The following is a 26064-nucleotide window of genomic DNA, read 5'->3' as shown; positions in this document are numbered from 1 at the left end:
TTTATATCATTAAATATTAATATTTTTAGGTCAATTTTGATTAAGTCTTATAATAAACTACAATATAATTATCTATTTAAAAAAATATTACATTGATAACAAATTATTTTTTAAAAAGAATAATTTAGCTATAGAGATAAGTCAATATGCTAATAAAAGTATGATAATATGGACTAATGTATATAAAATAACAATTAAGGTGAATAAAAGAGACATAGTAAGTGTGTAAGTTTGAAGAATATTAGTAAAAGCAACAAAGAAGAAGATGGTAATAATAAAAGGAGAATAGTAGCATTTAATTGTAATAACTGAGAGGAAAATAAAATAAAAACAAATAGAAAGATAATAAAAAAAAAGAAACAAGAAGCGTGATGACACAAGTAATGGCGACTACATAAAAATAAAAATGAGACAAGAAAAGCTTGGTATAAAGTAAGTTCTTTATGATTTTGGATGCCATTATAATAGTAGAGCATCATAAGCATGGTCATGGCTACACCATACAATAACATTTTGTTAGTAAGTTATCTTAAGTGATTCTTATGTAAATAAAGAAGTATTAAGATTTTAATTTTAATTTTATTCTATTTTTAATTTTTTAAATTCGGTATTTAGAGATAATATTATAATAAACAATGTTGACTAATGCTAAGTATATTAGGAATACAATTGGTAATATAAGGATTGCTTACATAACTAGAGGTATTGCAATAAAATTCTAAAGCATAAACTTACTCATGAACCTAAATGGAAACCAAGAGATGTTTGTTTTTTATGAATTATATTGCCAAAATAGCCAACCATACTTGATTCAATATACACTAGATAAATTTCTCCTTTTGAAGCTTTTTAGAAATCCTATAGAATAATTCTCATGCACAAAACTACATGCAATTGCCTTAGATCAAAACCCTATGAGAAAAAAATAGATAAAATATATTAAAATATTATAATTATTTGTATTGTAGATAGTAAATTTGACAATAATGGACTCAAAGCCTTAAAAAATTAGTAGGAGAAGCTCTTTTGTTTGGAAAAAATATTTTTATTGAAAAACTTCATTCAAAGAGGTAACTTGTTGTGTTTTAATTCAATTGCCATATCGATCTAATATCTACTTCTATATGTTCTACTCTTGGAATCCATACTTTGATTAATGCACCATATAGAATCAAAACAATTATGCTTATTTGGGATCATTTAAGATATCAACATTAGTTGTATTAAAATACTTATTAGAAGAGCTCTTCTTAGTTGTTCCACTTATTATAGCTAGGCTAGAATATATTTTGGATTTTGGTCCAAAAATAAATTACATGTGTGAGACATATTTTTATATTATTTTAGACTTTAGAATTAGCTAAGAGATTGAAATCAATATGAACAACCTTGTGACAAATACAAAAATAAAAAACTACACTCATTGATAATCTAAACCTATTGACTTGTTTTGTTTTTGTTTTATTTTTATTTAGAAATACATCACAATATTAAAGATTGCCTTAATTTAGTAAAGCTTAAGGCTAGAAAAATAATAAATTTATAAAGTCATCAATAAATGAATGAAAAATTAATTTTAACTTTTAAACTTTAAAATACTTTAAAAAAGTAGTTAAAGATAACATTTTTAGGATTGAATTTCTTAAACATTTTGGCATATTATCTAAAAAGACTATATTACAATGATTAAGCAATATCTAACAAATGGTAAATTTTTTCAAAGTATAATTAAAGAATATCTCACTTTATTTTATAAATATAAAAATAAGACTAAATTAAAAATTACCAATCTATATTCTTATTAAATACCAAAAATAAAAATACATACTAATATTATATAAAATATATTTTAATATATACTAATAAAAATTATTCATTTTGATCAAATATTTTTTTTTTCTTTCTTTATTTTTTCTTTTTCTTTCTTTAACATAAATCTTAGATATTATACTATTTACATAAGAATCAATAGTTGATCTCCAAAGCTTTTGAACTTAATCTCCAAAGCTTTTGATATAGTCTCTTGAGACTTCTTTTTACATAATATAGAAAAAATTGGATTTAATATTTAGATTTTTTGTATGATTAAATTCAATTTTTAAGGCACAAGGACTTTAATTAAAATAAATGGTTCTATTGCAAAACAATATCCAATAAAGAGAAGAAAGAAATAAAGATGTTAGCTTGCTTTATATTTTTTTATTCTTTATTGGTAATATTTTATACATAGCCATTTAAGATACATTCAAACAACATAAACTTAATGGTATCAATATTCCTTAGAATTCTAATCCACAAATTATGTATCAAAATATAAAAAATTCAACTATTATAATTAAAAATAAATAAAATAATATGAAAATATTAATAAAAATTATCAAAAAATTTAGTTTAGCCTCAATTTTAGAAGTTAATTGGTTCAAAGCAATATACTAATAAGTATTCAATAAAAAAACATTGGACTACCTTAGACCAATGATTTTGAATGGGATTAGACTTTCTTCAATAATGTTAGTAAGTTACCACACATTATATTTTTCTTATTCTTACATACATAAGATGTTTTTCTTACCAAATGGGTTTTAGAGGTCTCACAACTTAGATGTGCTATCAATCAATTATTTCTTAGATACAAAATGATAAATGCCAAATCAATTGCATAAAAAAAATTGGCTCTTAGACCATATTTAGATACTAATTCTAAATGACAACTAGGATTTTGGCAAAAATTATTTTAAAAAAATTGACAAATTTAGGACACAAATATATTCATACTATAGTCTTGATTTCTTGACTTGTTTTTTTATAAAATTTAAAATAGATGTTTATGGTTGGATCTAAAATTCCAGCTCATTGGTACTCACCTAAATTTTCAACTAGATGCAATACTATACTTAAATGGAATTCAAAGAGCCAAAATCTTTTTAAAATTTCAATATAACCTTTAATTATAAATGTTAAAATCTAAATACAAAGTCATGTCCAACATTAATAAAATTTGGAATTTTTTTATACTACTATTGTTTTTAGAACATAAAACACTAAACTTCAATATGATATTATTTCAGCTAAATTTCAAGATTAGATCAAATTATATGCCTTAAAAAGATTAATTATTGCAAGTAGTTTTCTAATTTTTTACTCAAAAAAATAAAATTTAAGAAGATAAATGGTTTTTTATTTTTTTATTTTTTTCTTTTTAAATCTCTACCTGCAAAGATCATTTTTTTTTTATGAATGTCCAAATAAGAATTTTCTACTATAATAAAATCCTATCATCTAATTAAAAATTCAATACTTTAGGAGTAGTAAGAATGAAGTAGTTATTTTTTTTATTTTTTTTAATAATTGTTCTAAAAAAATTCCAACAAAAAAGAAGAAACAAATTCATCAATCTATTCTAAGTTCCAATTAGTAGCTTTATTTTTGATTCCAACTCTTATTCTCAGACAAAAGTAAAATATTTATGAATACTCAATCGAACTTGGGTCAAAGTTACTTTAAAAAAGCACTCATATCACTAATTTAAAAATAACCAAATAAAATACCTTATTAGAACATGATTTATTATTTTAAAAATGATAATATATGGTCCAAACTTCTTACTTGCAGATAAGTAATATATATGTGGTTTCTATAGAACAAAGGAGTTGGTTGTTAATACATAAAGAGTGCAAGTTAATTTATATATTGACACTTATTGCATCTTATACTCATTCTAAATACCCAAAACTACCATTTACAAATTTTGGAAATACCATTAAACTTGTAGAATTTGGAATTGAATTGCCTTAATTTTTTATAAATCAACATCTAATTTTTAGAAATAAATATTATTAAAAGATTTTACAAAGAAGCAAGCTATTTTTAAAACATATTGCTCATCAATTAGAAACCTTCATTACAATCTGATCATTGTTATAAGAACCATGCTTATAGATTATGTAGATCTAAATAAATCAATTTACCTTTGAATAGGAGGTATAAAGTGATTTCTACACTAAAAGTATGATTATGAGGGATTTAATAGAATACATACAAATTAATTGAAAAGTCATAAAAAAAATTGAAAATTATTCTAAACACAAGATATACCTTGTTAAAAAATATATCAATATCTAGAAAGAAAAACACCTAATTAGGTCTAAAAATGCATAAAGTAAATCAATAAAACTTTAATGTACTAAAATCTCATTTGAGAATAAATGAAACTTTGGAGGAATAGAAATCAATAGAAATTACATCACACATTATTTCTCCTAATCTTGGAATACCTTAAACCATCAACCTAAGTATTTTTAACTATTTTAGGGAGGTTTATTTTAGGAAAAAATATGTTTTAATGGAAAAATATGATTTTATATGCTTCAAAAGAAAAAAATTACAAAAGCTGTGGTAGTTTAATGGATATAAAGTTTCAAATAACTTTATTCTTTGAGTCCCTGAACCAACACATAGGCTTGGCCAAAACCATCCATAAAAATACATTCAACCACCACATCCATCACACTAAACCACTAACTTCATCCTTGTAAAGTTTGCCAATCATTAGTGGGCTTAGAATGGACTTGAAATCTTTCTATAGGAAAAATGGTTGGTTTTATGTTTGTACAAGAGCAACTTTTGACAAGATCTATGAGTTGATTCATGACTGTGACATGGTTTAAGATATTTTGATGTTACATAGGTACAAGGAGTTAAGCTATCTTTTTGTACATTGTTTCATAATATCAACGCATTGGATAATTTCTATTTTTGTAACAAAAAAACCTAAATTAAATTTGAAGTAAATAAATAATGCATTCTAGATAAACAATAGCTACATTGCCAAACAACAACAACAAAACAACAAAAAGAAATCTATGAATAAATGTCTTATGAAGATATCAATCCATCCAAAAGAAAATCCAATAAATATTCTGTCAAAAAACTACAAAACTAAAGCCGAAATCTACTTGCAGTCCTTCCACAACAGCGGGAGTCCATACAAATACAAAGGACTCAAATGATGAGCCAGGTGGGTAACTTCCAATACAATAAAACAGAGAAGCAAGATGGACATTAATGTAGTGCAAAATGCTTTCCGTGCCCATTCTTTCGAGGTTTCATGGACCCATCCACAATTGAGTTTGCATTTGTTTTTGCATTTGCTTTGCTTTGCTTTGCTTTTCGTTTTCTCTGCAAGGTCTGTTCCTCCCCTGGCTCGTGCCTCGAGGTAAACCTGGTCGGAACAGCTTTTTCTTACTCATTCCAATCATGGGTTGTGTTGCCCAGGTTGATTCCAATAAAGGGATATATTTGTATTTATAGGTGCAGTTTTATTTTTTGTGGGAAAGAGGAGTGTTTGAACTGAACAGGAATGGAGCTATGGCGTTGCCCAGGAATTGGCTGTCAGTGGAAGAGGCTTGGCAGGGTGTGTGTGATTGTAGTGGGGAGGAGACTGAGGCTGGAAACAAGGAAACCCTTCAAAATGGTCTGTCGACTGCACTGTCATGTGCTAAAGTGAGTCGTTGATTTCTGCCCTCAAAACAGGATTTCATTGTTGCGAGCTAGCGTTCCATGCTTTGTGGCTTAATTTGAGCCGGAATGCCAATTTGCAACCACTTCTTGACCTCGACGTCCTACCTTTTTCTTTTATTTATTTATTTATTTATTTGAAATATGTGTTCCTTCGCCTTGTTTTGTGTAAGCAGAGGGGCACAGACGGTTCGCCACACGTCTTTCATTTTACTGTGTAAAGCAAAGCAAGGACATTATACTGAATGAAACATCGTCTTAAGCACAACCCATTCGGCTATTAGAAACATAACATTCACGTCGTATCTTGTCATGGTTTTACTGAAACGAGACCCATGGAAAAGCAGACAAGTTTAGCTCGGGACTGTTGCACTGATGAAAAATATCAAGGGTTCTACAATGACCAAGGAAATGATATTTGTCGAATACTGTTTCAACCTCTTCGAACTTGAAGTATGATTACAGGATTGGATGATGAAGGTCCATTCTCAATTGTTTCAAATGATTTCCGAGTGACTTCCCACTAACTTAAGAAGTTGAGTATTTATTTTTATGCACTTCTTTGTTCATTTCTCTTTGCTATCATAAAAATTAAACACCTCAGCCACATTGGAGCTACGTAGGATCAGAATCAGCAGTATATTGCTGGCGGAATCACCCAAAACCTTGGGTACGGATCTTGAACACATCTACACCAACTTAATATAAATGATTCAAAAAATACAGTCACTCAATAACCTCATTACCCCGAAATAACATGTGCATTACAGTAGTAACCTACAAGCCCTCGAAATCTATCATTGCAAGTCCACCCTGCAGTTTTTAGACACCTACGGGTATCCTCGGTGCACATACAACATAACACGGAATACACATGTATGCTGCTACAAAAAGTGCAGTAGGCACAAGCATGCTGAAGTGGATGGCAGGAAAAATGTTGCGGAGCAATATCTTGTACTGCTAAGTGAAGTGCACATTGTCAGAGACATTGCGAGGAAACACAGTTGGACACCGTATCCCTGCGTGTAACGCCTCCACATTGCTGTCAATCTCTGTAATAGGGAAGGTACACCATTGGACATACATCTTTTTAATTACAAACATGTAGAGGTCGTCTGAATTTCAATTCGCTCCAAACTCTACCGGATCTATCGGGTACAATCACCTCATGCCAGGCATCGAGATGTTGTGAAAGATTCTGCTAGAGATGTAAGAACCACAAACTTTGATCAATCCATTGACCCACACGGTGGTTAGTATGAGGTTCAGATGGCTTTGTAGAAACACATGGCTATGTAGAAATGTATCAGTAATCAATACATTGCAAGGCATTGCTTCAATTTGGGGCTGTCTTGTTCGTATCCTGCCCGGATTAAACTTGTGAAATCAATACAGCGTTTTAGATTAATATCTTCATACTGCTTCAATGATAAAATGTCTGCAATTAATCTCAGTCAATATACGAAGTTTGAAAAATGTAGAAAATAATTTATACACTACAATCCATCAGGTTCATCAGCAAATATTCTTGTGGCCTTTTGTGGGAACCTTGAATTTGTTAATGCGCCGAATCCATGGTCTGATGAATAGAATTTAGACTTACTAAGTGCCCCGCGGATACCCTAAAATAAAAAGAGAGGCAACGAGAAGAGTACTAGTGTACATATGCAATTCCTACACCGCTTTCAGTGCTTTGCAAAAGATGTCGTCGCTAAATTAATTCTGGAAATTGCTCCTAAATCTGGAGCAAGTTCACAAGAATCGCGCAAGCGTCGATCTCAGGTCAGAAATATCCACGCATGTCTCATTTACTGCACAACTGAGGGTAAACATATAGTGGGAAGTTACGTCAAATCGGTACAAACCTTTTGCATTCATATCTGAAAGTAAAGAATAACTGTACCCTACACATGCAATTTCGTACTCAGCTGGACACCTCGGTACTAGAACAAAGTTGTTTGTTAGTAGGAGGATGTCTTGATGAGCTTGAGACACAAAATAGTGACCTATCTTTTTGCCAGTGATTATGCTTTCCCCATGGAGGATTCATAAAAGTCAGACTCCGACTTCCGTTTTTCTTTGGGCATCTGCATCTACCTAAATGTCATCTCTGCTTCGTTCTTTCTTTTTTTCTTTTATCATGAAACTACATTCCATCCGGATAACATTGTCACTATTCAGTTGCATCTCCACCTGTTTTCTCCAAAGACCTCACAACTCAGAATCTTTCTACTCCAGTCCTTTGTGACACCACTTGATGCTCCCGTCATTCCTTAACAACAGCAGAGGACTTTTCACCGGTTTTCGCAAGCTCCTCTTGGAGAAATGTTAGCTGTGAGCTTGCCTCGGAATCAGCATTTACGCTGTACCTGCGCTCAACGTGGATGATAGCTTTAGGGTTAAACAGTTTCATGGTTCAGCTCTACGATCTCAGCATTGCATTCCTGGAGGCTCCTGTGCAGGTTTCCACGCTCCCTGACAACCCATTAACGTTGCTGCACGAGTATATTCAAATTGTTACGAGTAAATGCCAGCGTTGAGCGGTCATTTTCCGATTCATTAACAGTGACTTGTTTTATTGTATTTGCATGTTTGTTTCCCTCCATACCCTCGTGAAGCTCAGCCAACTGTTTCTTCTTAAAAGCAGCGACTTGTAATAGCTGGTAGTCTCTCTCAGCAAAAGACAACACTAGCTTGTTTTGTAAGTTTTCATTTTCATCCTTCTCATCTAATAACTCTTCCTAAAGACCCTAACAGATGTTATCGATCTTTTCAATTCGAAGAAAAAGTATAGTGATGGAGCTTTTCAAAGTTTCCAACTCTCAAGCAGCCCAAGCGACCATGTTTTGCATCTCTCGTTAGGCTAGAATGAGCCTTAAAACCCATTCCAGTGGGGATAAATGAGAAGGTCTTGCTTGCAAGCAAAATCCTGCCACGTTTTCTTCAAATTCCATCGTGGCATTCTGCTTATTACCCTTGCAAATAAAAACTCCACCACCGTTCCTAGGGCAAAATTGCTCTCGGCCAGTGCCTAAATTTCACGCTTCGCTGTTTGAGGTTCGAGATCCCCCCCCCCCCCTTCCGCAGCTCATACACAACTGCTTCTATCTCATTCTCTCGATTAGAGAGCCCAACATAATTCTCAATCAATTTTACCTTGAAGATGTTTGCATTTCTAGCAGATTATAATCACTAATCAAAACTTAAGACGCTCGGATCCGCTACAGATTCCTGCATCACCATAGAAGCAGAACTTCACTACCCAGCAAAGCAGTACATGATTTCCTCAAATCAGCACACATACAAAGCCAGTTATTCTTTTACCCACACAAGACCTCGCTAATGTATAATCCATCATAACCAAGCCAGAGTAGATTTCACAAGAATTAAACCCACCAAATGGAAGAGCTGCAGAACCTCCACAACGTCTCCAAAACTGAAACTTTTGAGCACAAATAAGCCACAATAACAAAGCCTGAGTTTAGGCAAAAGAAGTTCCACGATACACAGTTTGGGAGGCAGATCTGAAAACAACCATCCACAAGTATAGACTGCAGTATTTCATGTACAGTGAAGCCCTTAGCTTTCATAACAACTGGATTCTGCAAGTTGCTAATCTATGGCTTTAGTGTTGCTGGATGGAGTGAATTTTGCTCAAGTTCAGTGCACTTCAACACTTCATTCTGTAGCTTCTGCAGTGCCACTACCTTGTTTTTTTTATCGATACAATCGTCAGAATCACAATGAGACTTCCAACATGACCGAACTGTGTTGTAGTATTCTATGAAAATTATACTATTGGATATCCATTTATTTAATTATGTATGTGTTTATTTATTTATTTTTGCATGTGTGGGATGTATAGAATTGATAGGTTTAAAAACATGTAAATATTGATGGTAACATTCCTAAAAACCCTATTACTGATATTTATGATTTTTTTGGTATTATTGTTCTTCAAATATTTTTCTTTGCTCAAAATTTTGACTACTATTATTGTTTTCAGTCACAATTATGTTTGGAAATCTATAAAGTAATACAAATATTTTTAAACAAGATTTTACATGTCATTACAATTATATGTTGTGACACACCACAATATGTTTTTTTATTTTTCTAATTTTCCTAAATTAAATAGTAGATGTCACTTTGGCTACTTCTTTTCCCAGTGTCATATAGAATTCCTCAAATTTAACAAATAATATTCATCTGCACTAAATGGAGTTGATCCCTTAATCAATCATCACAAAAATAAATACAATTACTTTTAAGTTTGTTATTTCTATTGATGGTGCATTTTCTTATTGACATAAAATTGACATAATATTTTTTTTGTTTTATTTTAAATAAACCTGATTATAACATTTACATTTAATTATAGTTAATTTATTATTTAAAATTGGATATTAATTTAGAAAAAAATATATCTTGTTATACAATCTTATAAGCTTTAAATGTGTGGCTTCTAGAATCTAATTAAAAAATCATGAATTTAATAAAAATATATATTTTTGATTTATAAAATAAATAAATTATAATTTTTTAGTATTAATATTTTGTATAATATTTTTATTCTTTTTTATTTATTTTTAAATAAATTGAAGTATATGAAAGTAATTTCTTCTATATTTAATACAGCGTGTGATTTAAAACATAGATATTATATAATATTGTTTTAAAGTTGCTTGTAAATATGATAGTCTTGAATGAATTTCATTGGCAATTACTCCATTCTACCACATATGTGAATTCTTCAAAATAAAATATTGCTAATTCATCCTGTCTTTGCATCACGTCATGAAGATTTAGACCATCTATATTTTAGTGTTTTTTTAGTTGGATAGAATTCAAACATCCTGTTGTCGTGATGTAATTTGACTATATAGTGAAATTATAATCAAAATTAAATTTCTAATTAATATCTAATTATTTTAGTTCAATTATAATTTGAGGTATCTAAACATGGCTTTTATAAAAGCTTCTTAGGTTATTTTCTTATCTTAATAGTTAGTAAGTTGAAAGTTAGTTAGTAATTTTACCTTCTAGGTTGTAGAGACTCTTCTACTACCTTAGAAAGACCATAAATTGATAAAATCAAGTTAGAAGAGATAAATAATTAATATAGTTGGTACTAGGGTTAAGTTGAGAGTAGAATTGGGCTAAAAAATCCTTAGGATAGGTTAGATTGATACCTAGGGATCGGCCGTTTGTGAGACAAGGTCGAAATCAGACCTCTAGCCACAAAAACGATGGCCTAGGGCAAAATAGGGATTCATTTGAAGATCGGAGGATAATTTTTGAGAGCTAGCTTGAAGTTCTTTCTAGAGGCATAAGGATTTTTTTTGGGAGGGTTTTTAAAGACTTAGCAATTATTATTCAAAGTCAAGGTTTGTATTGGTGATTTGGATTTTATATAATATAATTAGGGCTAGAAATTTTGGCTAGTTCGTGCGATTGGTGTATCATCTACAATTGAAAATTTGGTAATATTTGGATCATTGGGTGTGCTAAGTATATACAAAATTTTGTAATAATCTAACAGCGTGGTTTAGAGATATCTAGTTTTTAGCATAAGAGAGTTATGGAAGTTGGCAGTTTGAGGTTGAGTAGGGTTTCTGTGATATCTAGAGATCTATCAGTTGGATCAAGGTGAAATTTGGCATGGTGTTGAAAGACTTGAAGATCAAGCTATATACCAATTTTGAGTCAAAGTTAATAGTTGGAAAGGAAGAAATCATTGCTGGGATTTTTGCTTCACTTTTCAAGTTAGCGGCCGAGTGACATTAGTGCAATTTTTGGAGGTTTCTTCACAATTTGTAAGTTGGATTGGACTAAAAATTCTTAACCATATAGAAGACTTACATTGACAACTCCATGCAAAATTTTACATCAAGTGGACGGTCGGATTGGATGTTACAGCTTGTTAAAGCTCACTAATTAGGATTGGGGCTTACAAGAAAAATCTAAATTGCTTAAATATGAAAGTAACAAGGTAATTGGGATTTATGTATTCTTGAGACTACTAAGAAGAGTGTTTTTAGCATTTTTGAATTGAAATTCAGATTATATTCTTCTCGTATGGATGAAATCTATTAGGATTTTTTGGATACTTGTGAAACACAACATCGCCTTTCACAGCTATGTGCCCAATTTTGGCAATTAAAAATCTAAAAAAATATATAATAGATCTATACATCAATAATTATTATGACACTAAGTAGTGATGAGATTTTCAACAAATAAAAGTATCAATGGCATGTGGTTTAGCAAGAGACTAGAATTAAAGAAGAATTTAAGTATTTGATTTATATTTATTATATTAGAAAGTGAATTTAATTGAGATGTGAGTGCATTATTTTTTAAGGATTTAAAAGATCTATGTTAATAGTGCTTTGATAATTTACAGTTACTTTTTTAGAATTTTGTTGCTTAGTTAGAACTCAAAGAGTATGTGAAAGCTTACAATAGAGAAATTAGTATTGATAATAGCCATATTGGTTGTGGTAGCACTTGCATTTGTATTATGTAGAAGTAGATCTATATCTATATTATACGGACCTTCTTTAAATGTTGTAAAATTAAGTTCTTTAAATTTCAAGAATAAAATATATATGATTGGCTTATTATAAATTAAAAATATTATTTGTAATATGATAATAAATTTATTTTTGGCTATTTTTATAATAAATGTTGATATTTTTTAATAAAAAAAATCTACAATTTTTGAACCTAGTATCATATTATTAATAATAGTCACAAATATAATTAATATTAATAGTTACTTACATAATTTGAATTAGATAGACGTAAATTAAAATAGATATATTATATTTATTTGTGGAGGAGCTTCTTAAAATCTTTATAGATACAAATTTGACTTCATACATGTCTATATGTAATTGATAGGTTGAAAACTTGGCCAACAAATTGGCCATATGTTGGACATGTTAACCACTTGTGGTATATGTTGGTCATATGGTACATATATAAGAAACTTAACTTACAAGTTAAACATGTATTTTTTGCAAGTTGGACACATGTTGGAGGTCATATAAAATGTTGGAAAATAGCTCTTAGTTAGATAATATATAAAGAGACAAGAGTAAGGCCATCATCACTTTTGTCATTTTTTTATTTTTATTTATTTTTATTTTTTTTTTGTTTTGCTTCTAGTTTAGTTTCAAGAATCTATAGTTTTCTAGTCTTTGGCAATAGCCATTCTAGTTTCTTTGTGAGTATATATATATATATATATATATATATATATATACGTTAACTCTCTTTGTAAAATATCTCATTTATTTATTTGTATTCTTTGAATTTTTTCTTTTATAAATTGATAAGAATATATTTATGATATTAGAGCTTTGTCTTTTCTTAATTAAAAGAAAATCACTTCTTTTTTTTATTAAGACATAAGCATATTAGAATTATAAATTATTTACTCCTAAATTAATATTAAACTTAGATATATATTTTTTAATTTTAAGTCATTTTTTTTATTTGTCTTGAATAATATTAGACATATTTTTTTTCATTGTATTATTATAGAAGAACTTATTGAAATAAGGAATGCAATAGCACAAATGCAAGAGTAAATAAAGGAATTAATGCTTATAATGCATTAAATCAATTTACTACTAGAAGAAGTAAACAAAATAGTTAGAAGTAAAGATATAGAGATTATTAGAGCTACTTTGACATCTACACTAAATCATATTATTTTTTCTATGATGGAACATTATTCAAGTGCCAAAGAATCAATAGTTGTCATATTTGAGAAGTTTGGTGGTACAAGACTAAAGTTTCAAGGATTTATTAATGAAGTATAATTAGTAATAGAACTTCAATCTCAAAGTTATTTAACTTCATTATGACAAGGTTTATTAAAATAATAATTTTAAATTTTTTTATTATGATTTTCATATTCTTTTAAATAATATAATCTAAAATCAAAATACTTGAAAGCTTTTGATAGAATTTTGATCTTTGTATAGAGAACATAATGTAATTTTTATTGCAACCAATAAGATTTATATTTTTTATTAAGGCTATTGATCAATAAGTTTATATGCTTTACAATTTTGATAACTTATAATTTATATCAAGTATAATAATTTATTTAATCATTAGGCAATTTTTCTATGGATGACAATATAAGGTAAAGAAATTCATGGTCGAATTACCTAATTTTCAAAGATTGAGTCAATCAATTGACTTTACTTTGAAATGTGACAATCAACTTTTTAAGTTTTGATCTAAGAAGTGCATAAGTGGATTTCAATATCTTTATTATTCAATGGCAATATTAATTTCTTTTCAATATATATATATATATATATATATATATATATATATGAAAGTAAAAGACATGCAAATTTACATGGTATATTTTAAACTTCTTATTAAACAAAAAAAGATTTAAAATTATTAAAAAAAATTATAATTATATTGTAGAAAATATAAGTACATTATTCAATTTTATTTTTGTAGAAGCAACACAATTAAAAAATGAAGAGTATGGTAGTCAAAAAAGAAAATATGTTGAAAAACAAGTTTGTCTAACTACAATAAGGATTGCGTAACTAGAATCTTATGCAATATCTAATAAAGGTCTTATTCTCTCTTTAAAATCTTTTCTTTGTTTTACAATAGATATTTTTTTAGGACCTAAAAAACATAAAGTCTCTATCTTATTAGATTCAAGAGTCCAACATTATTTTTCAACTAAAGAATTTGTTAAAAGACATAAAAGAACTTTATTAAAGAAAAAAACAAAAACTTGTACATGTAGAAGTCATAGATACTTGCCTTTTATCTTTTGAAAATGTTATTTATAAAATTATTTTTATAAATTTTTTAAAAAATTATCATAATAGCATATTAATATTTAATATCATTAGATCTTTTTTAAATCTAGTTAATTTAGATTTATTTAATAAAAAATTATAAACCTTAAATATATTAAATTTTTTATAATCTTAATTTATTTTTAGAGCATAATTAAGACTTTTGCTAACCAAATAAAAATTCATATGTCTATTAAAACTAAATCATTATTTATAAGTGCAATAACTTTCATGCATGCTATAAAAAAAATAAAAAATAAAAATGTCTTTTTTTTTTTTATTTATGCCACATCCATTTCTAATAGTAAAAAGACTTTAAGTAGCATTTTAAGCCAATATTAAGATTATTAATATATTTTTGAAAAGAAGAATATAAATATTCTTTTAAAGCATGGTCTTTATAATTCTTCAATTGTCTTTCAAAAAAGATGTCAATTACTATTTGAGCCAGTTTATAATTTATTACAAAATGAGTTGATTGAACTCAAAGAATACATTAATAAGAACTTAGCTAAGAACTTCATATGCCATTTAAAATCTCCAACTGGATTTCCTATCTTATTTGTAAAGAAAAAAGATGAATCACTATAGATGTGTATGGATTATCAAAGACTCAACAAAAATACCATCAAGAATAGGTGCCTTCTATCTTTGATATCATAACTTATTGATTAATTGAATCAAGCCAAGATCTATATCAAAATAAATCAACAAGAAGTATATAATCTAATAAGCATCAAAAAATAAATAAATAAATAAAAAATAGAAGATTTTATTTTGAATTAAATATAGACATTTTGAATACAATGTCATATCTTTTAGACTCACAAATACATTGGCTACTTTTCAACATTTTATGAATGATTTTTTTTAAAGATTTTTTAGATGATTTTTTTCATTTTTTATTTAAATAATATTAAAAATATTTTAAAAATATAGAAGAACATAAAGTTTACATTTATTATCTTTTAGAAATTCTTAAAGATGCAGGACTATATGCCAAGATGAAAAAGTATATATTTCATTTAATTTAACTTGACTATTTAGAATATATCATTTCAAATGATGGCCTTATAATGAATTCTAATAAAATTTAAAGTATCATAGATTGAAAGATTTCAAGAATAATTACAGATATCCAATATTTTTTTGAGTTGGTCAATTATAATAAAAACTTTGTTAAGATTTTTTTAAGTTGTAATTTTACTTATATATTTGACTTATAAAGAACGAATTGAGTGGAACAAAGAAGGTGAAGCAATATTTAAAGCTTTAAAAAAACTTATATTTCTGCATTAATTTTATATTACATTGAATTTTTCAAAGCATTTTTTATGGAACAAATATAATAGAATTTGCCTTGAATATAATATCATCACAAATAGGAACCAATGACAAACTTCATCCTATGGTTTTTCATTCAAGAAATTTTCAACATCTAAGATCAACTTTAAGATCTATAATAAAGAACTTCTTATAATTATTGATTCATTTAAAGAATAGCATCATTTTTAGAAGGCAATTTTAGTCCAATGATTGTTCATACATATCACGAGAACCTTAACTACTTTATGTCAATATTCATTTGAAACCATTGCTAAGTTTGTTGGAGCATGTCCTTATTGAGATTTGTATTCAATATCACATATTGGCTTAAAAAACAATAAGGTTTGTTAGATGCCCTTTCTAGACATTTTTATCATGTGCCAAAATAAAGAGATTGTTTCAATAAGATGGTACATTTTATACCATAGATAAAATCTATCACAAGTGAAGAAACAACTAAAAAATATTTTTGTCAATTATATATTACTATTATGAATTGAAAAAGGATATTATATTAAATATCCTTTGTATCAAGGTTTTGACAAGCATTGCTTTTATAGTGTATAATTGTAAAAAATATGATAAAAATTTGTATGATAAAAACTTATATCATATTAGTGACAAAAATTTGCAACATATCCATGAAAAAATTTATATCATATCCGTAACAAAACTTATATCATATTCTTATTATGTTGGCAAGCATTGCCTTTATAATATCTAATGTTGAATTTTTATTATTTATTTATAATTTAGCTATTATTAGCCTTATTTCTTCTATAATTTTTTTAATAAAATCAAAAAAATAATTATAGAAAAAAGAATATTTTTTTAAAACAAAATATAATGGTGTAAATTTTTTATAATTAAATATTTTTGTTTGTACAATAAATAGAATTTAAGGATTTTTAACTATCAAGGTCTTTAATTAAGGCAAGTTACTAATAGATTATTATAGTACAAAAGAAGCTATATCTATTTTGGATTATATCTTCTAGTAAATATTTTTTATTTATATTTGTAACACCTTTAATATTGATATTAAGATTTGAAAAATATAAAATGCAATGTTTTTTTTATTACCATGCTATGATTTTGTATTAATTATGTTAAAGAGCACAAATGGTCTTTTTGTTTTATTGTACAAACATAAATAAAAATTCTTATTGTATACCAATTAAATGGAAATTCTAACTTAAAAAAGTAAGGTTTAAAGAAAGATAAAGAATCAAGCAAATGTAATATCTTAGTAAAGCTTTTATCTAGCAACTTTGATAAGTTAATCATTCAATATAGCAACACATGGCTTATTGAGTATATGCACTTTGGAAATTTTCTTAAGTGCTTATTGACCATATATTATGTCATATTAATATTTGTTTAATTACAATAGCATTAAATATCTATTGATGATATTTATTTTTTATTACATGTAGTCATTATAAAAAGTTGGTACCAAAGTAAAAGATTGCAATAAAGAACCTTAAAGAAAAAATTGACTCTAATTAAGTGAATTACAAAGTCCATCAAGTACATATTATTTTTTATTTGTTTATGCCTAAATATCTTTGATTGTAAATTTGCACTTGCAACTATTATTGTTAGATCTTTTTTTTATTAATATATTCAAACTTCCATTTAAGATCTATCTTTTTAGTCTTTCAGTAATTATAGATAGGAATCAATAAAAATATTTAAAAAGTGATTTTTTGTGAGATTTGGATTTTTATGTACATTTAATATTTATATCTTTGATAACTATGTCAAGATTTAGCTCATAAATACAAGATCTAAGGGTTCTCTACCATGACCTTTTTTGGGTTTGATAAGACAAATTAAATGTTCTTTGAAGATGCAAAAATAGCTAGTGCCATTAAATCCAATGCAATCTCTCAATTAGAACTTAACATGGTAGCTCCAAAAATTGTAGAGCTAGTGGGACAAATATTTTGCCACAACTTGTATTTAACAATATGTTCTTTAAGAGTTCATTTGGTTATCTTTCTAAAAACAAATACACTTATCTCCAATACTTTCAACTATCATTCAAAATAAGAGTTGTATAATTTGTTTGTAAGATGTGATAGAGAAAGAGTGTAACTTTGCTGCCATATGTTTTGTCTCATTTTTACCAAACAATTTGGACTCCAAAGCTAAGGGTTGCAATAAATACCTCACATTTCTGCAAAATACTGCAGAGAAGTATAAAAAAAAATGCTTGCAAGCAAGTTACAAGGTTTTATTTTATTGTTTTGCCTACTCAAGAATATTTTATCACAACAACTGTTCACATGCACAACAATGTAGAATGTGGGTGACAATGTTTTGCTATTTTGGTGCATCATGTAGATGACTGGTAGGATTTTTTACTGCTACCCAGGTATGTGTGGAGTGCAGCAGGAAAGCACCCAAAGCTTGAGAAAGTAGTTGGTGTTGGCGGATTTGGTTATCCATCTTTGGTAGCTCTTAAATGTGAAGAAAGCAGTCTACGCTCCTCTTCGTGGCGCTTTCGAGCAAGAGTCTGTTATGTAAGTACATACTTTCGAAGCTTGTATTGTCCTGTCAAAATTTTTTGAAATTTGATTCAAACGTATTGCTTACCTCAAGAGCCTACTTCAATCAAACTCTCTCTTAAAATTCATACTAAAGTGGGTAACATTTACTAATGGTTGCAGGGCAGATGTTCTACAGGTAGGTGTGCAGATTCGGTCCTCAATACAAAATCAATTAGTTAGCTTCTGTGTACCTCGATGGGCTGTATGTGCATTGAATGGTTCCTAATTTCTGTTGCCAAATATTATGGTTCGCCAAGGGAGCACCTTTGTACGCTCTTGCATCACACAACAATTGAAGACTTCGAACTCTGTAACAGATGAAGACTTCGAAGAGGATTGAAAATTTTCTCCTCCTACATGTGGGTTTTCACACAATTCTCACATCATGAATGTTGAGCTCTTTCTCGAGGAAGCTAAAGTGTAGCTTTGATGCCTCTCACTTCGTTAAAGCAATTGAATGTGAGAATTGCACATTCTATCCCAAATTTTGAACTTTCAAGCAATCGTTCCTTTACATCAAATCTATTAAACTAATTACAATTTGAGAAGATGGTCGGTTTGCTCATGACTTCCTGGGTTACGTGACAATCACGATAAGCGATATTTTGCTTGCTGATAAGCAGACTATCTTCGGACAAGGATATATTCTTCATGAGCAGAGTGAAATACCTAAATTCTCATCCACGAGAATCTTGAAGCACTTATCGACTTATTTTCTGGTCAAGGAATACATCCGTAGTTGAAGAATCATCATTGAGATGCTAACCAGCTGTTATCCTACAACTCAACAGTGTTTTTGCAATCGCAGTTGAAAATTGTTAGTCAGAATTACTTTACTGACATTTTCAAGTTGCCAAACAGGCAAAGTAATGGACTGTACTATTTGTATAGGCCAAGACTTCAAAAGATGGGTTCCTTGTTTGTTTGTGCATGCTGATGCTGCATTGTTGATCTCGTGTACAAGTTCCATGGCTTTGACCGACTTTTCAACACAAACAATCAGTCTAGTGGGTGTTCCGGGTTCTCGTAGTTAAAGAGTTCTTAAGTGAAATGTCAGTTGTACCCAAATAATTAGGCCTTTCTCTTGCTACCGGAGCTTGATTGTTGCATTAATAAGCAGAGACTGCTTGTTTGAGTTTACTTACGAATGTAAAAGATATCAATTAACTGTAAATTTTGGTAAGCAGGCCGCAAGTTATGGGTTTAGAACCCCATGGAGGAGCGTGGCTACGATGTGGGGGAAAGACTTGTTTATATTTAAGATGGTTCTGGTTTGACTGAATCTGTGACTGAATGCAAGGAGCTTGGCCAGGTGCAACTTGCTCAAACCATGATGATGACCGTTGAAAAGTTCAGAATAAAGTTTCAAATACTCCAGCGGTTATATTTACTGCCATTTTTAATAATTGAGAGCATAGTAGGGAAGATGCAACCACACCTACTCCAAAATTCATTGACTAGTGGGTTTTAGGAATTATTAATACTTCTTTATGGTCATTCATCTGATGGGTATTCGGAGTTTCACATGATTATTATCATTATACATATAATCATCAGATTCAAGATCCTGTGTGATTGTCATTGGTTACAGCTGAAGGATTGTTTTTGCATCAGAGATGTGCAAGTTTGTCAGGTCATAATGAGAGCAACAGAGTCAGTATTAGAGACTGAATGATATTTATCATTATCATACTTATGCTGTGATTTTTCTGTTCCACAATTCTCAAAATCAATAATTGGTGTATGGTGCCCGTAAACTTTGCAATGGTTCTGTAGATAGTTCCGAAGGTATATTGTGGGTGTGAGGTTGGCATATTGCAGTTCGTTTTTTTTTATGATGACGACAAGAATGTCACGGAATCCTTCGAAGATTTTCCTACGAGCCTTGGAAGAATGCTAGAAATGGCAACATTCAATGAGTTGTAACTTAGATGAAGGTTGCTACAAAACTGGTGAAATCAATGAAAGATCCCTGAGATACATACACACAGCGACTGGATGAGAGGTGTTTTTATTTAAGACGCCTGCGGTGCTAATCCCGATGTACTGTAGGTGTAGCTGTTTATAAACAGGTTCATCCTCTCAACTATGCCAATTGTTCCATGTTCAGTTTGGCAAGTTGCAGATGTGGTTTCCGTAAGTATAAGTAAAGCATCTCGAATATCAACATCAGAAAGGTATCAAAGCCCACTACATCTAGGTGCTTTCAATTTTTGCACATTGGCGGTACCATATCGTCCATTAACAGAGAGAAGCTGCAGATTGCAAGTACCGTGGAGACTGCAGTTTTCTGCTATCTGCCAATAATGAAAGGATTGATTGAGTACGTTGCTCGTGCTGGTGCCAAGGAAGCCCATGACGTAATCCGATAGGTAGGTGTAGAATATACCATCAACTTGTGTGTTATACTTGAGATGTATTTTTTGGTTGGTTATGGTTGATCTATCTCAGTAGGTGTCTGTCCGGGTCTTATTTTACCACAAACACTTCAGCCCTAGGACTTTATGTGAAGTTCACCTGTAGGTGTGGTACTTGAATAGTCCAGCGTTTGTGGTTTAGACGTCTCAGTTGCGAGCTGGTTGTTCTAGTTGGCTCCAATGCCATAAAATTACTCTAAAAGTCAGAATTCTTAGTTTTTCGTCTGCGTATGAATGAACCACTTCGCTCATGAGATGTCTTCTATGCAGTATTCTGCTTTATATTTGACCCTATTTGCTCCTTGAGCTTGAATTTGCTTTAATAGTGTTAGAAACTACTGATTTGTTTAGTTAACTATGCCAAACGCATGGGTAAATAAGTGACAAAAACAGCAAATAACCTGGTTTCCATGTCTGACAGCGGAGCCATCAAGCATCGAATTTAAATGAAATAAACCCTTTCAAAGCTCGTTTCTAGCACTACAACAAACTAGTACTTGACATGCCCACAGGTGGAAGTTCCGAAGACCTCGTCATTGTTCGGTAACCTCAAACCACCGACCGAGATGGCAAGAGTACCGACAAATGTCAACAGTGGCCGCCTTGTTGAAAATATAGCTACAAGAGAGCAGAGGTCCTGGAAGAAAAAGAACGGTTTTCCATGTAAAAACCTGCAGATTTTTATGTGATGGCACAGTTCCAGCTCTGACGAATTGGTGAATTCATCTGTAAGTTAGACACTGCACTGAGAACCATTTGGACCGCAAATCCTTGATCATCAAAACCATGGTCCATGTATGAGAAAGTCGGTGAGAAATTACAGAGGCCATGATGGAGATGTTTGCATGTGGAGTAGCTCCGCAAGTTTGCAGCACTTACGCTACTCCACTGCCGAAAATCTTTCCTGAAATCTGAACACTATGTCTGATCGATTCGTAGACGATTAGGGTGATGGAGAATGCACATGTCTGGAGATCCCGAGGACATTCTACAACTGGCACAAATCCCCAGCAGCGCTAAGGCTAGAGTGGGCTTTATCATTTCTGAACAGTCAACTGCAAAATCCTTGGAGATGCTCAACCCTCAACCTAAAACCCTAGCATTGAATGAGCAATCAAACTAGTGTCCCAAGAAACAAGGCATTCTTACGAGGGACATGATGAAGAGCCTCATAGTCATACATCAACAGATGTGCACCTGAAGGGAGTTTTACGAAGGGATTACAGAGGTATGTAAGTTGTGGCTCGAATTTTAAAGGAGTTCTTTCCGACGAGCATCCACTGCTCAAATGTGTCCCACCAGGCCTCCGCCATCTGCAACGTGCTAAATATCAATCTGCTAACAGCTATATCAACTGTTTCAACTTCCCATATGGAAAAGCGTCATCACTTTCAACACTTTCTGTTCCAAACGAACATTGTGAACGCATTAACATTCTCTGAATCAGCCATGCCTCCACTTGAAAAAAACCTCGGAATGGCAGTCGATCGACCAAACAATTACACTGAAGACTAGAAATGTGCTCAAAGCGCAGTTAGGGTCAAGGTGCAAAACGTTTCATGCTAGTTCGCTTGCTGCGTGGCATAAAGAAAGGTGATAGATACCTTTAGACGAGCGGCCAAATAGGCGTTTTGGAAAGCAATCGGTTATCATTACAGAGACCTGCTCCTTGTCCGCGTTGGTCCAGCGAAATGGGCCTGAACAATTGATTACTGAGACAATAAGATATTCTCGTACATCCTTGCGTACAATAGTTGCGGGTGAAACTCATTCACCAGCCACGCCGAGAAGGGACCAACCCGAGAAGGGACACGTCTAAGAACCACAATCCTTCACTAATCTATACAAATACCGATTATCTCATGCGGACATCATCTCCAGCAGTGAAAGCTCTGGCTTCACGGACAAAAGTCAACTTCTTGGTGAGCCTGCAAACCAACACATTTCAAACCTCCATAGGTTTGCTTCTATAATCAAACGTACACATTTGTGTGCGTAAGACACAGAGAGAAGTCAATAAATAATACACATAGGAAAAAAACCCGAAACATGTTACAAGACGGTGAATTGCATTGATGCCCACTCTCAGGGGGAAAAAGAATGATATTCCATCCAAGCCTCCATGCTGGCAACGAAAACAACAGCATGCTCAACCCTAACCAATAAATGGACCAAACTTCTACGTTGGTCACCACCAGAACCTAATTCAACTCACAACACTAATTTACAAGCATCAGGGCTGCAGCCGTAGCACAAGTCTCCTTGAGAATATAATGTACTGACATCCACTACTTCCATGCAGCGAGTTATTGTTGGATCATTATCAAAGAGCTGAGCACTATCAACATTGCGACGGGCTCTACCATTTTCTAGCAATATTCTATCATCCGCGCTTCAGCATGAAAAACGAAAGTGTAATCCTGTGAGTCCCCGTCTCACCTGCGCGATGTTCAATACTAGGGCAAAACCTTGAAAGCAGTGGCCGCGAAAGTTGCAAACTTCCTTGGTCGATCATCCATCGACGCAACGATAGGCTTCTTACGTCACATTGAAGTCTCTCTCAAGCATCGGTCGCGTCCTTGTCTGCGTCGCCACAGGGGCCCTACTGCTTCCGACAACCGTTGACTGCAATGTCTCTCCTTTCTCAGTCTGTGCCTGCATTTTCGCGATCTTACGTTTCCGGAGCTGCCGCCGACAGCAGAAAATAAATAGGGAGGAAAGTAGAATGAGACCCACCACTCCCAGTACTGTTCCAAGTATAATCTTCCATGTATTGGATTTCTTCCCGGGAGGAGCCAATCCAACTAATGCGAAGTAGTTGTCGCCGAGAGTTCTCGAAAAGCACGCATACGTTGGAGAGCTTGCATTAGTCGCGGTTGCGTCGGTAGCTAAAACAGTCCTATTTGAAGCATCAAACTCGACGCAGTAGGAGGGTTGGGAGTTGGGCGGGATGATCACCTGTACGGGGTTCTCGAGAGCAATAGCAGAAAGAGCAGGCAAAGGAGTCGTTGTCTCCAACAAGTCGCCATTGTACATCCTGATCCCAACCAACGAGCTGACAAACACCTGCCCCGGTACCGACGGAGAATACACGGAAACATTGCCGAAATCTCTGTAAACCAATATGACCCTTACAGAAGAGACGTTAGATATCCTCAAGCCCGGAGGTATTGTGAACTTCCCGAGCGTGACGCCATACCTCCGCAAACTGCCCACGCGCAGCCGAACAGCCTCCACAGTCACATTCGCCAAGTCCCCGAATAGATTAGCGGGGTAAGGGATCCCAGTGCCCGGACTCAAACTCGCAAACGCTGAATAAGCCGCGAGCTGAATAGTTTGGTCGTAAGAACTCAAGTCACCAGTCATCGTTGATGCAAAGGTCTGGTTTGCATATTGACCTGCTGCTTGAGCATCCACTCCCGATCCCAAGCCCAAAACTAATGCCACCACCACCACCAACAACCACAAGTGCGACGTTTCCTCCCTGGGATACCACCATCCTACTCTTCTCGCCATAACCCCTCCACCGTTCCTCATCTCTCGACGCTCCGCCTCCTCTTCCAATAACCTCACATTCCCGAGAAAACCACGCATGCGAGGAACCATCTCCTCTAACATAACCTAGGAAGGGCCAACACTCAACGCCTCACATGTCTGCACTGGCTGCCGAAAGGAAGACTTCCACAAAACGAGGAGGACTAAGACTGGTCAAGATGGGGCTCCTGGGCGTTTGAGTTCCGCACTAAACGGCTCTCGAGCACCTGGAGCAACCGTTGCAGGTTGCGAACCAGATCTGCGAGAGGGGCAAGCTTCGAACACCAAAAACAGGCAGTGAGGGGTGCGAGTGGTTTCTAGAGTCGATACAGCAAGCATCCTTCATTGCGACTCATCGCGTCGTCCTCAACTGCCGCCCGACGCTGCCATCCCCCCTCTGGCATCGCGCTGTTGGTGCATGTCCTCTAGTGCAGGTTGTCATCACTTTAGTCCGACACCACTTTAGTCCGACATCTACTCTGGCGTCCAGAATCCAGATAGGTCTGCAGGGTTATACCCAGTAACTCAATGAAATCTGCGCAGTAAATTATTTACCTTGCAACTATTGCCGTGGGAAAAACTGACTTTAACGCACAACTGGTCTGAGAGGGAAGTGTGAGGAATTAATGAACATACAGCTTGCAGTCAATCCAAACGCATCCAACTGAAATCTGACGAATTTTAGCATCAATACTCATTACGATACCCTCTTCAACAGCAACAGAGTCCTGCGTAAGTAGGACGAGACTGACAACCATTCTTCCCGTTGGCTTCTCTGACAACTATGGAATTGAGACCTATCTGTGTGAAGGCAACGGTGCAGAGAGCAACAGTAGAGCACCATAGGGACGGAGAAAGAAACATTTTCATGTACACATTGCATTACTCTCTGCAGTGGAACGGAGGTATGATTGCTCTAGAACTTGGGGAATGGATGCCAGCATCGAGTGCAGTAACTGCCTTCATAGTGAATCAGTTGAAAAGAAATTCCTGATGAAAAGAATAGTATAAATACGTTTTGTTATGTTATTAAGAAATGAATATATATCTCCAGAGGATCACATGGGTGTAAATCATTAAGCCTGCACTTTGAGAGAAGAAAGCGTGTGCAGTGAACTTGTAACATTCAGCCATTCTCAGCTTTATCATAAGCATTGGACTTGTGTTCAGGGGAAAACACTAATCCTGAAGGATGTGGGCCCAGGACCATTTGTGTCGATCGAACCTGCCAAGAAATACGTGTAACTAATTTATTAATACTGCAGTCTTGTCTACTTTGAAACTTACTAGCGGCCTAATGATTGTTACAACAAGGATTGTTCTCGCCCACGCATCATGGCGCCAAATTAGTCTTCACAACCAGCCTACTTTTAAGCAATTACGTGTTTGAATACAACGGGTAACTTTTCGAATTGAGGAAAAACTCACACACTGCCTTCCACTGTCTGATTACATTAGAGTTTCCGGGTGATTGCACCCGATATAGTTTAGTAGAAGCAGATTCAGCTCGACGCTAATAATCAAGTAAACCACAAAGAATATGACGATATGCACAATTTTAGGCATTCCAAATGAAAATGTCTTCTGTCTTCACACCTGTTAATCCAACCCAATCAAGTTAAATTCTTTGGAAGCTTTTTCAATGTTTCTTACATGTAGATTTTAATCCATTACACACATCATGCACATTCAGTGGCCACGATTGGAGTTGACATGCAAAATTCTCCATGAATACATCGCCCGTTAACAAAAATGTTAAACTGTCAAGCACCATCTTGGCGCAGCAAAGTTCGTAATTCCTAGTCTAATTGGGTGGGCTTTGATTGATAGTGATGCAAACACCATGGACATGTCTGACCGAGCAAG

At 32.6% G+C, this 26064-nt stretch overlaps 1 protein-coding gene and 3 long non-coding RNA genes across 9 annotated transcripts; 1 reads left to right on the top strand and 3 right to left on the bottom strand.

Moving 5' to 3' along the window:
• The first annotated feature begins 1935 nt into the window (after positions 1–1935).
• Positions 1936–5785, top strand: LOC149988044 (uncharacterized). Of its 2 annotated transcripts, none has more exons than XR_016505828.1 (2): positions 1936–5502; positions 5691–5785. It is a non-coding gene; the product is annotated as an uncharacterized LOC149988044 (long non-coding RNA). The 2 variants fall into 2 exon arrangements; XR_016505829.1 differs by having other exon boundaries at positions 3213–5502; positions 5694–5785.
• Positions 5786–6752: 967 nt separating this feature from the next.
• Positions 6753–9783, bottom strand: LOC149988043 (uncharacterized). Of its 2 annotated transcripts, none has more exons than XR_016505827.1 (2): positions 8914–9783; positions 6753–8748 (listed from the first exon to the last, which is right to left on the bottom strand). It is a non-coding gene; the product is annotated as an uncharacterized LOC149988043 (long non-coding RNA). The 2 variants fall into 2 exon arrangements; XR_016505826.1 differs by having other exon boundaries at positions 6753–7886.
• Positions 9784–21435: 11652 nt separating this feature from the next.
• LOC112289719 (uncharacterized) lies at positions 21436–24586 on the bottom strand. 4 transcript variants are annotated; one of them, XM_073537790.2, is made up of 3 exons: positions 23104–24586; positions 22269–22361; positions 21436–22065 (listed from the first exon to the last, which is right to left on the bottom strand). In XM_073537790.2, exon 1 carries the CDS (start codon positions 24280–24282, stop codon positions 23203–23205), a length of 1080 nt encoding a protein of 359 aa, XP_073393891.1. In that variant the 5' UTR covers positions 24283–24586; the 3' UTR covers positions 21436–22065; positions 22269–22361; positions 23104–23202. The 4 variants fall into 4 exon arrangements, with proteins under 4 accessions (XP_073393891.1, XP_024390970.1, XP_090111062.1 ...); XM_024535202.3 differs by having other exon boundaries at positions 21436–21977; XM_090254936.1 differs by having other exon boundaries at positions 21660–22065; positions 22269–22631; positions 23104–24511.
• A 615-nt stretch (positions 24587–25201) lies between these two features.
• Positions 25202–25762, bottom strand: LOC149988042 (uncharacterized). The gene is made up of 2 exons (XR_016505825.1): positions 25627–25762; positions 25202–25423 (listed from the first exon to the last, which is right to left on the bottom strand). It is a non-coding gene; the product is annotated as an uncharacterized LOC149988042 (long non-coding RNA).
• Positions 25763–26064: the final 302 nt, after the last annotated feature.

The sequence above is a fragment of the Physcomitrium patens genome, chromosome 12, assembly GCF_059467195.1.
Source record: "Physcomitrium patens ecotype Gransden chromosome 12, ASM5946719v1, whole genome shotgun sequence".
NCBI lineage: Eukaryota > Viridiplantae > Streptophyta > Bryopsida > Funariales > Funariaceae > Physcomitrium > Physcomitrium patens.
This window is presented reverse-complemented; position numbering and strand designations above follow the sequence as displayed.